General features: G+C 42.3%; 1 protein-coding gene across 3 annotated transcripts in view; it reads left to right on the top strand.

Annotated features, from left to right (window-relative positions):
- Window positions 1-12,696, top strand: part of kalrnb (kalirin RhoGEF kinase b) — a gene marked incomplete at its 5' end in the record, with an annotated part of 59,367 nt that overhangs the window by 9,237 nt on the left and 37,434 nt on the right. For 2 of the 3 annotated variants that reach the window (XM_079459840.1, XM_079459839.1), the window contains 8 exons: window positions 7,211-7,303; window positions 7,468-7,582; window positions 8,182-8,374; window positions 9,670-10,170; window positions 10,636-10,758; window positions 10,835-11,026; window positions 11,261-11,392; window positions 11,499-11,729. In XM_079459840.1, the coding sequence (XP_079315966.1) occupies window positions 7,211-7,303; window positions 7,468-7,582; window positions 8,182-8,374; window positions 9,670-10,170; window positions 10,636-10,758; window positions 10,835-11,026; window positions 11,261-11,392; window positions 11,499-11,729 (1,580 nt within the window). The remainder of the gene's footprint in view (window positions 1-7,210; window positions 7,304-7,467; window positions 7,583-8,181; window positions 8,375-9,669; window positions 10,171-10,635; window positions 10,759-10,834; window positions 11,027-11,260; window positions 11,393-11,498; window positions 11,730-12,696) is intronic. The other variant, XM_079459841.1, reaches the window with a different exon arrangement.

Below are 12,696 nucleotides of genomic sequence, written 5' to 3'. Positions count from 1 at the left end.
GGTGAGTCTAGGTCAAGCCCCCCAGGTGGCCGCCGTCTGCGGATACCCGCGACTGCATGCTCCACCCAGGGTGCATTGACATAGTCCCTAGCTGCCTCCCCGCCCCGAGGGAAGAGAGGGCGATAGAGTCAGCTAGACGGAAGCGCGCCGAAAGGGACGCTCCAGGTCTTACTGAACTCCTTATGCAGCTCGGTAAAACTTGGCACTTGAGCCGGGCCCAATGTGCGAGTACCCAGCCGCGAGCACCAGGGCTGCACCGCAACCCGACGCTCACGGCGGTCCGAGCGAGCATGGCTGACATCTTGACGTCTGCTCTCACCTGTGCTCGACCTCCCGAGGGAGGGAGCTTCAGGGAATCGCCAGAGTCTGATGCCAGCAGGTCGCGCTCCGATGTTGCAAGAGACACCTCATCTCCACGGCTCGTGTCCGAGCGCGTGGCTGAGGAATAAGATGGCTTAGGACCATCCTTGGGGACCTGCTAAACAAGCGAGACGGGGCGCGAGCGGTCCGCGAGCCGACCGGCTGACGGATTAACGCTCACGATAATCCCCACATCACCCTCGCTGCTCGCCGCCGCTGACGGCAGGGCCGTAGCCGCTGCGGTCACAGAACGGGAAGCAAACGAGGTGGTGGCTTGCTCTTGACAGAACGTAGCCAACGTGACGCAACGTCTGAATAGCCGTCCGCCCGCAGTGACGCAACGTCTGACTAGCCATCCGCGCGCAGTGACGCAACGTCTGAATAGCCATCCGCGCGCCGTGCGGGCAGGACGAATCCACGAGGCTGCCACAGTGATCGGACCCCCGAACACTTGCGGCAACCACCGTGTCCGTCCCCGTCCTCGATGAGTGTACTGCACCCAAGAGATCAGCGGGCAATGCCACGCTGAGGAAATTGCTCTTTTAGAAAAATACCTCAGGAACTGCCAGGACGCCCAGGGGAATCTCCGCTGCACCGCGTCGTAGAAATCGGCAATTCGAAGAATGTCATCAGATGCGAAGGCTCCGAAGAACAAAAGGTGAATGAATGAGCACGCCGGCTCCCCTTTATACCCGGATATCCGGGGGCGGAGCCCGGCATGCAAATTTCATTCGCCAATTTCATTGGCCTTTTCAAAATAGTCAGAGACGATTGGTTCTCAAGGGCGAACCCCATCTGTCGGCTTCGACACAACGTCGAGAGACCGACAGAAAGGGAACCGCAAAGTTTGTAGCGTTAAATGATTTATTGTAATCCCTAAAGAAATGGATTTTACTAGACACAAAAGTTACTTTCAACCGGCAGAGTAGATGACTGTGCTTAAATGTGAAGCAGGCCCACCATCACCGCACACTTTATCCTCAGCAGGCCATCTCTCTCTTGAATGAAGGCCAGAGGTGTTGCTGTAGCAACTGTTGCCAAGTTTCCAGCTTGGGACTTTGAGTAGAAAAGGTACATTCAGTGATTATGTTGGCCAGGAGACAGTGAAATCAATTTTAGAAGTATTTCTGGATCGTGTCCATCATCGGTGGCCGTTTTTCATTACCATAAAACAGTTTTACTCGCTGTCATTTGTCAGCAATGCATGATAGAAATATATCTACAGACTTTTTGCAGAAAGGACTACGTAATATTTTAAAAGCATCTAAGGCTAGCAGACACTTTCTGTTTGAAAATGCACTGAAAGGGTGATTTACACAAGCGTTTAAGTGTCTATTTTTGGAGCATGATCTAAAGGAACGAGTTGAATTTATTTTGGCTTCAGCTTACCAAATAGGCTTTATTTATCTTTAAGTATTTTATTATTTTATTTCCAAGGTTTTTTAACATCCAGAATCTCGATTATTTAACAAGTAGTATTTTCTTGATTCTTCAGGTGAGATATTACAATAAACAGTGTAATATAAGGCATAATATAAAGCATGTTTACATAAGGTGTGCATTTGGCAGAAGATTGTATTCAAAGCAGGTTACAATAAATAACGTTTTCTCCAAATGTGTGCTCCCTTGTAAAATACATGAGTATGAACATGAAGATTATGCTTTTAAAACTATGTATTTCTACACTTCTACTCTAATGAAGCAAAAATGTTGATGCCATTTCTGCCATTGCTTTAAACATCGCTCGTGTTCGCTTACTACTTCAAGTCAACTAAGTGTAATCGATTAGCTGCCGACCTCATAAAAGATTCAAATCACTGGGATGAATCAAAATCCACCCAGTGCTTACTGTTAAGAGTTTGGTCATTTATAATGAACACATTATTAGTGATAGGGAAGGGTATCGTTATGATTTTAACTATTACTACTCTTATCGATACTGCTTATCGGTCCGGTTCTTAAACGGTATTCTTATCTGTACTTTTTGATTTATAAAGAAATTAATTTAATCAGAATCAACATTGCTTTATTTCAATTAACATAATTGACAATAAATACAAAAATCTAATAAAGAAAATGTCATAATATTTTTCATAAATTCTTGCTTAATCCTTGTCCTTATTGACTCTTTGTCCTATTTTTTTCTGAACAAATATACATAAAACGTCTGTCTGCATTCAGCCTATACACACCTAACGTAGATGGGGCATCAAGAGATGATCTAGACTGGGCTAAAAACTCAAAAACAGTCTGTACATGATGCACTTTTGACAGGTGCTTTGACAGATTACTTGTCTTTCCATCCTTACAAGCAAAGTTTTTATTGCACATTTTTGTTGAGCATTGTCACTGTCAGCATCAACTTTGGGTAAGTGTAACCACACTTTTGAACGTTAAGTTTTCGCTATTGTTGCGAATTAAGTGCGTCTTTCTTCTTTGCGGCTGTTCGTGTGCGTGCGCTGTGTAGACACAAACTGAGAAAATTAGACTATCTATTGTTCGGATAAAATGTACAGCAATAACACGTACGATTTTTCCTCTGAGGACCGAAAGCAGAACTGATAAGGACCTGCTAGTCGACCAATTCCCACAACTGAAATAGCCTGAAATAGTCAAATCTCGATTCTTTCCATTGGATTTAAAGAACATATCATTTTTCATAACACATATCACATATCAATTCCTCGTTAATTTCTATGTACAACGCAGCCCTTCTGAAAAAAAACCCATTCCCTGATCATGCCCCTCAATAGCAATAAATTTAGCCCCAGTACATACGATCACAGGCCGGTGTTGTTGGACTGGAACCAGTTCCTGATCCCACAGCTCACATTTACACAATAGTTACTAACACCAAATCTGAGCCAACCATTGTTTTCAGACTTCCCATCGGGTGGACCCGAGGACCGTAAACTTATCGTACTGGTCTTGTGTCTTTTCTTTTTGTCCTTGGCAGGATTGGATCCTTCGGGGATATTGGCAATGTTTTGGCGAGATTGGTTTCAGTTCGGGGGTAATTTCCTGGTAGTCCTACAGAGCTTTGTGTTGCAGTTTGTGTGGATACACCCTGATCCTGTAACGTGGGGAACAGAGAATGATTCACACCATGACCTTTTTATCAGGGCCGTTTCCAGGTGTCATTGTAATAAGTGATTCTTTTGCTGATAAAAATGTGTTTAATAGATCCTTCATCATCCTAATACCCAGATCTAACTAAATCAAATAGAATTACAGGCCAAACCAAGTGGTCACTCTGGGTTCTCGAATGAAGCATACGTGATGATCTCATAAAACATGCAGAAAACAATGCATGGCATCCTTATGAAATATGGATACGGCACTTTGTATGCAGCGGATAGACTTGTGACATCTCACCGATGCTCATTTCTTTCATCTGACATTTTAAGATGTTACAAAACCATCCTCAGTATTCACAGAGAACGCAACATCCCCCATGCAGCTGGCTGACAGTAGTCCAGCAATCCAATTTTTGTTTACAGGTAATGTTATGGATGCAGGATTTACAGTAGAGATCCTCTATCTTACCTCGTAAAGCATGATTCTGGCGACCATTCTTAAGGATCGATTCACAGGGAATGCACTTAGTAACATGTGTAACCTGAGTGCACTGTATCACTTTGGAGAAATTGTGGTGCAGGTGGAATATGTGAAGAAAAAAAACATGAAAGTGACCTATTTGTCAGTTTTGGTGACCCATAACCAAAATGTGACCTCTGCTTTTAACCCATCCGGTCAGTGGTGAACACACACACCCAGAGCAGCGAGGGAACATACGGGGTTAGTTGCCTTGCTCAAGGAACCGGCGACCTTCCGGTTACGAGTCCCACTCTCTAAACACTTGGCCACAACTGCCCAATTCCAAGATGCATACTATGCACCAATAGTACACACTTTGCTGGTGATGTCAAAGTGCACTGAAATTGTTATAAGACAAGAGATATAAAAATGCATCTTGATAGAAAAGTTACTCTTGTGAGACGTACTGTTTTTGTCGATTCTCAAACAGCAGTGCTCTTCAGCACAATGTCAAGAATAAATGCATCTTTGACATCATTTACTATGATGTGGAACAAATACTCTCAAATAGACTACTGCTCAGGATGTAGTATGCAAATTGGTCATGTTACCCTTTTTCAGTAAGCAGCTCATTAAAAAGGTGTTATTCTTTTGGGCCTGCAACTAAAATGCTGTGAATGTTTTGTCAAGACCTTTATACAGCATTACATCATTGCAGAGACCTAAATTAATTTATGTTGTTACATTTTGGAAGCATAGAACAGAAAAGAGCAAAGCATTAAACTGAAATGTGAATTACGTGCACCTAAAGCATTTATCAAGAATATCATAAAGAAAAGAATTATTAAATTGTAATCCATTCATTCCAAAAATGTATATCTTAATATATAGCCCTAATAAAACATATACTATTATTCTTGTATAAAATGTAACATTTCTTTTGTCAGACCAATAACAGAATGAAATGAAAATCTAAGGATGATAACTAATATTCTAAGTTTCATAATATATTTATAATAATATTTTTAAGTTAAGAAAAATATAGCGAATTCATCCTCTAACTTCCTACATAATCTGTTATCCTATAGGACTTTTGCAGACCACTCAAATACTGTGAAATGCTATTTTATTAACCTATTGTTTTTTTCCACTGACATCTTTCATGGCCTTTTTTAACTCAAACAAAAGTCAAACATCTAAGTGCATAAAACATACAAATATATTATTTGCATTTCTCCTCGAAGTAAAAAAGCAGCACATACGTGCCCATGTCTTGGTGTGTTCTCGTATATTTACTTTACATTTGTTTGGAGATGTAATGTTAAGAATTGTCGATTTAATGCGACACTGCGCAGACCGATCCACAAATGACATCAGAGAACCGCGAGAGTGATTCAAAAGATTCGAATCGATTCGCTCTTATTGCGATTCCTTGAATCAACCGGGCCCTTCATGGAACCTTTTTTTATTATTATTTTGATTTATTAATTCTTTTTTTTTTCCTTCATGGAAACCGATCGGCCTGCGCGGCGCCGCATGACGTCAACGGTTGTTACAACTCTCTGAACAAATGTACAGTAAACATATGAGAATTACTCAATTTTTCTTTAGAAGTGTAAAAGAATGAACAAAAAGTCAAAATCATTAAATAAACTGAATCTGCTAGCTGGTTAGCAAAACCCTGGGCTCGTTTTCTCCGTTTTGATGTGCAACATTACACTTCACACAAATGCATAATATAAGGAATATGTTTGTCATAAAAGTGTGATAAAATGTCGTAGTGTTAAACCTTTACAATGCCAAAAAAACATTAATATCTTTTTACAGTGTATAATATGTAAATGTAAACAAACACACCTCGAGGGTCACTGGCGGTACAGATGAAAAATCTCATCGTGAAGAACCATTCACCTAAAAATGAATCCATCATTAAAGTCTCCAGTGAGTTACTATCCTGTGAAATGAAACGAAGTGCATGTGAGAAACATATTAACACAAATTCCTAGAAATCTTACACTATGAATAACATCATTAAAAACAATGCCAAAAGAAAATCCTTTAAACACACAGCAACTGTGTACAGATGATAACGTGGAAGTCTGTGGGAAACCTGTTTAAGTGTCCGTGTATGTGTGTGCTCAGTGGCGTGCCTTCTAGCGGTTGCTGGTAAAGTCAGTTCTCACAGTAAATTTAACATGCCATGTTCAGCATCAGACTCCTGCACTCAGGTTTAATACTTTATGTAGTCTGCAGATGGGAGCTAGACTGCGAGAGAGAGAGATGAAATATACCCGCAAACACTGTAAAGACTTTTCTGTCTCATACAGCTCTAACAGATGTATCACACAGCGATGAGAGTGTTTGGACAAGTGCGGAGCGTGTGTCGCATCTGTGAGCGAGCATCATGTGTGTGTGTGTGTGTGTGTCTGCTCTCTATGTGTGCTTAAGTGTGATTGAACTTTTCCCCACCGGCTGCCCCAGCGCCCAGCTGTCGGCTGCGGGATTACAGAGCGGGCAGATTACACCACAAATGAATCCAAACAGAAGGAGTCGCCCAACAGCTGGGCATCCCCGGCCCCACTCGCACGACCTGCTGTGGCCTACTACGCTATTCTCCACGGTCAAATCACTAAGAATTATGCTCAATGCTGTCGATCAGTGTTTACAGTAGACGCGTGTACGAAACATACTGACGGTTGAAACTACAACGACCGATGTGCCAGTTTGAAAACACACACATCATTCTGCTCGCATGTTTACAGAGAAAAGCCGTTGTCACGATGTATTTGTATATGCACACGTTTCGAATAAAGAGATATTTTAGCTCATCCAATGTTTAATTGCGGGTCTGCTGTTATGCCAGAATGTGACTTGGTTTTCCACTTCGCTGGATTTTGAGGAAAATTGTATGCATAAACGGAATAGCTCACTAAAATGTCATTGTAATGCAAATGGGGACAAAATGGCAGAGTACCACAGAAATTCACAGTGACCAAGCGCTGAAGATAAAAAGTGCAAAATATTACAATAGTACATACAGTATATGACTGGGGCTAGATTTAAAGTGACGTGATAAAATCTCTATGATCTTATAGGAACAGTGGCTTTCAAATCTTATTCACAATGATGTCAAATGGCATTGTTCTTTATGTGTCTCGTTGCCAAAATGTACTTAGCAAATTGAAAGTCACATTAGAAGACATTTATTATAGTGAGGAACAATTCTGGAATACTTTCAGAGAAGAAACATGTTTTGAAATCGACCACTAAAACATTTCACTTTGCCTTTCTCTTATTATGTCCTCTCTTTCAGTTCCCTCTTTCTCATCAGGCTCTCTTAGGAATGACGGAATAAAGGCGTCTGATGTCTTGACAGTTTTAAGAGAGAAAGTCGCCTTTGTCTCAGGTGGGAAATGGTCATCTGCATTGTAAACACATTCATTCACCGTGCCCGTCTCCGGCATGAACAGCTCACCGGCCTCTTAAGCACGCACACACACACTCATGGGTATTAACATAATTATGGCCATTCAGGCAATTTATGTAATAAAATTATCCTCTTGTTTTCAGGAGGAAGAGATAAGAGAGGGGGACCCATCCTCACGTTCCCTGCACGGAGTAACCATGACAGAATAAAGCAGGAGGACCTGAGGAAGCTGGTGACGTACCTCTTCAGCGTACCCAGGTCAGGACTGTCACGATTATTACGTCTGGACATTGTCACAAATAACGTGATGATGAAGTATTGAATATCGTCGCTGTTTTTTTCAAACCTCGGATGTCCAAATTCCCTGTTTTTCAAGGCATGGAAAAAACACTGTACTTTTTAAATAATTAAATACTGTGTAGACCAAGTTGACAATAAAATACTTTAAATAAAAGTACTAAATACTTTTTTTGGGTTAGATATTTGCAAAACCTTGTGACAAACATAAAGGGTGGCAAATATGGAGATACGAGGTTTCAGAAAGACAGCAGCGATTTGTAGAATAGAGAACACAGACTTTATTTATATATTTATATTGCTCATTTATTACATTTTCATATTGTGGGTGTAGGCCTACTGCACATTTAAAACTGTCCAGTGACAGATCTGTCATATGGAGATATTGACGTTTCTCCTTAAAGCGTCTTTGTGCCATTCTGATGCAATGTCATGTAACTGCAGAACTACTGCGCATCAATTCATCAGTTACCGTGCAAACATTTCTAGAAAGCATATGCATATAGTATTGTCTCATATATGTCTTCTTCTAACATTCTATATGTGTTTTGTATTTGCAGTGAGGATGTAAGTAAGCGAGGGTTTACGGTGATCATTGACATGCGCGGCTCTAAGTGGGATCTGATCAAGCCGTTGCTGAAGACCCTACAGGAGTCGTTTCCAGCGGAGATCTGCGTGGCACTCATCATCAAACCAGACAACTTCTGGCAGAAGCAGAAGACCAACTTTGGCAGCGCCAAGTTTACTTTCGAGGTATTGGAATGCAATTGTGTCTACAGAGAAACCAAGAGTAGACAGCGACATGACAAATATGTTATCTAGCTTCAGAAATTTGTGCAGCGTAAGTTGTTTTTAAAGGTTTTGTAGCAGACTGAAAACAGTGTTCCTGTACATGATTGCTCACTGGTTCCTGTTGTTATTGTTATTATACTGCGGTGGGAAAAGCAATTAAGTTCCATATTTAAGTAAACGTACACCACACTGATAATATTACTAAAAAGGATACTTTACTAGGAAATCATAATGTTCCCATGTTTTAGCCACCCTCAAGGCATCCTAACTGAATATGGTTTTCTTCTTGAAGAATATTGCATCAGAGTTATAAAACCACGTATCATTTTGTGAATTGCTTTCGACTTTTTGAAGCTCCAAAAAGTGCATCCATCGATCAACGAACTGCTCGACACGGCTCTGTGGTCTTAACAAAGGTCTTCTGAAGCAAATCCATGCATTTGTTTTTTTAAGAGAAGTATCCATATTTACAGCACAATTTACATTGATGTCTAGCTTCCGTCATCTCTCAAACGCTGACGAAATCTCCCGCCAGAGTAGACGGTATCCTGGTGGAACAAAACGAAAAAGGCCGCGTTTGTCAACAGAATTCACGACACGCCTCCGTCATCTGCCGGAAAAACAAGCCCTTGTGACCCATACAGTGTTTTGTTGGCTATTGCTACAAATATATCCCTGCGACTTATGACTGCTTTTATGGTCCAGGGTCACATTTAAGTAAATGCAGATTATGCAAAATCTCCATACTGTCACCGATTAAAAAAAGTATAAAATGAATGTAAAACACAATCGAGTCTCACTAAGAAGATATTAGATAACAAGTCACAATGTCATTGTTCTTTGCAATGTTGTGTATTGTGTTGTGTATTTCAAATAAAAAACTGAAAAACATATCAGAATCTGTTCTGCTGCACTAACACCAGTGCATATCGGTGTTATACAGTACATATCAACATTACATTATTACCTTCCCAAGACTCTGTGCATTTGTAGTGAGTGTATTTGACCATTCACGCATGCATGCATCAGCTATTCCTGTCGGTAGGAATTTAAAAAATGTAACCCCTGTGGACAGCGCTGTACAAAACACAATTTGTTAATATTGTGTAATGCATTAAGCATTTGCTGAGACGCAATAAATAAAACAAAATGTTGCATGTAAATGTGACTTGTAGTTAATGTTTTTACAGTGAAGTCTCTGTAGGGTAGAATTGACAACACGGAATCATTTGTGATTTCTTCTTCGTTTCTTTTAGACCAGTATGGTTTCTGTAGAAGGTCTGACCAAACTGGTGGACCCGTCCCAGCTGACGTCAGATCTTGAGGGAACGCTGGAGTACAATCACGTGGAATGGACCGAGCTGCGCGTTTCGCTCGAGGAGTTCACCGGTGGTGCTCTGCACCTCCTCTCTCGGCTGGAGGAGCTCCAGGAGGCTCTTTCCCGCCAGGAGCTGGCCGCCAACGCGGAGGAAGCGCGGAAGCTCCTGGAGGAACACTCTCGGCTGCGGAAGACCATGACGAAGGCTCCAGTGGATGAGTTGGATCATGAGGGCCAGCGGCTTCTGCAGAAGATCAGGGACGGGGGTGACGGAAGGCTATCAGGGGGGGCGGACTTCCAGAGTATGGTTCCTAAGATCGCCGCCCTGCTGGATAAACTTCAAGTTACGCGGCAGCATTTGCTACAGGGCTGGCATAGCCGCAAACAGCAGCTGGACCAGTGCTTTCAGCTACGGCTGTACGAGCAGGATGCTGAGAAGGTGAGAAGAACCAAGCCAAATGAGCAAAATGCTCATGTCATAACCACAATCAGAAAAACTAAAGTCATCAAGGTGCAGCTGTCAGTATGTACATTTTAGAAAGTGTAAATTATGAATAATTGAATAACTATGGTGCTCGGTGTCTGCATGAGCCCTCGTGTTCCGTTTAAGACCAAACGGAGAGAGAGTCTCACGCTCTCCGGTCGTGCTGAGAGAGCCCATCTGTGCTCCACTAGAGCCAGTATACTAAAGGCTATTGCTTGTAAAGCAGCCAAACGGAAAGTGAATGTGTGTATATTACGATTTACTTGTAGATCACTGCAACACTAACGGGGAACTTAATCACCCGAAGCCTTACGACCACCATTCAAAATTTCATCTGTTCTTTTGTAAATATTTACTATTGATTCAACATGGTCACTTATGGACCACGGTCATATGTGTTCTCTGTCTCTCTCGCTGCAGATGTTCGAGTGGATAGGACACAATAAAGAGCTGTTCTTGCAGACGCACACAGACATCGGCATCAGCTACCAGCACGCCGCAGATCTACAGACGCAACACGACCACTTCGCCATGAACGCCATGGTAGGACATCCAGCTCTCCAAAGACAAGACTTGACCTGATGTAGCCATGCAGGACTCAACTTATTTTTTGTTTCAGAACGCGTACGTGAATATCTCACGCATCGTCTCCGTGGCCACGCGTCTGTGCGAGGCCGGTCATTACGCCGCGCCTCAGATACAGCAGATCTCCGGTCAGTTAGATCAGGAATGGAAGAGCTTCGCCTCAGCGCTGGAGGAGCGCAGCGCCCTCCTGGCCATGTCGTCTGTGCTTCACCAGACGTCCGAGCAGGTGACGGGATAGTTTAAATCTTAGATGAGGTGGAAAGCATTGTCTACAGCGCATAAACTTTTCTAGTTATATCTTAATTAAAAATCTTAATTAGTATTTGGAATCCTGGGGCTTTTTCATTAGGTGAAATGGGGTATAAATATTTGTTTTGACATCGTTTCAATAACCTTGATTTCATTGACTTTTTAGGCTGTTTCAAGATTAAGAGAGTTTTTCTCCCTGTGCCGCTCTTAGTTTCTGTCTAGCATAGAGGGCTGGGTGAAGTCGTGCGGTGAAACAGGGTTTCCGACGACGACGCAAGAGCTTGAGATGGCCATTCATAACCATCAGAACCTGTATGAGCTGGTCACCACTGCATACACAGAGGTGAGGGGTTCAGGAGCTGCTTGTATCATGAAGTATGAATTGTATAAAAGAATGTAGCCTAATTATTTTCTAAATTACTAAAGCTCTGTGGTCTTTCTGATCTCAGGTCAGTCAGAAAGGGAAGACCCTGCTGGATGTGTTGCAGAGGCCTCAGCCTCCTGCTGACTCTGGGTCTCTGACAGCTGGCTCGGACTATAGTCAAGCAGTGAGGGGGATTTTGGAGGGGATCCATGAGATTGTTCATCAGTATCGCAGACTAGAAGGTCTCCTGCAACACCGCAAGCTCCGACTGCACCAGAGACTTCAGCTGTGTGTGTTTCAGCAAGATGTACAACAGGTAACTTGGACATGTATGCATGCATGCATGTGCATCACCACAAATTCCACACACATACATAAATGCAGATATGCATGCCTGCATACAACACTCAGACGTGCACACACTCACAATAACACAGACATACATGCTCACAAATACATGCATACAAAAGTTTGCACACTTGAATAGACCAATTACCCACACATGAATACATTCAAGCATACCCCACACATGCATAATAACATGGACATACATGCACACAAATGCATGCACACATCACTTTGATGTGCATGCATGCAAGCACATGCATACATCACTCGGCCGTGCACACACACACACACACACACACACACACACACGCATACTACAGTTAGACACGGATGCATGCAAACACACATGCACACTTCACTCAGACACACGCATACTTCATTCACAAACACATGCATATTTCACTCAAACATGCATGTGTGCAAACACACGAAGAAGCACATGCATACACATGTACCGACACTTTCATGCATTAAACAAACATAGATGCTTGCATGTCCATAGACAAACACATGCATTCGCCATAGACATGCACACACGCATGAATGCACCGCAAAATGCATGCACACATACAGAAAGTATACCCCATTGACCAAACAGTAATGAGTAGGGGCTTCTGAAAACCGTGACCTAGACTCTTGACCTTTCAGCAGTTGTTTGTAGATATTCACACGTAAAGATGTTTCACAGACGACAAAACAAATATGAAGAGCGGAGAGTATTCGAGGAAGTGACACGGATTTGGACTCATATAGCTGACTGAGATTGCCTCAGCGTCCTCAAGGGACAACAGTATTTTGCTTGGCTTCCAGTCAATACCTTCAACAATACACTTCACTTCCTGTGGCCGATGCTTTCAGAGGCTTTTTATTGTACCTTCACCGGTTCTCAGTGGGGGCTGTGTGTTTTCTTTGATGTGACTGGATCCGTTCTAGGA

The sequence above is a fragment of the Barbatula barbatula genome (genome assembly GCF_947034865.1).
Source record: "Barbatula barbatula genome assembly, chromosome: 7".
In the NCBI taxonomy this organism is placed as follows: Eukaryota; Metazoa; Chordata; class Actinopteri; order Cypriniformes; family Nemacheilidae; genus Barbatula; species Barbatula barbatula.
The sequence above is the reverse complement of the archived record's forward strand: the minus strand, read 5'-3'. Positions and strand labels throughout refer to the sequence as shown.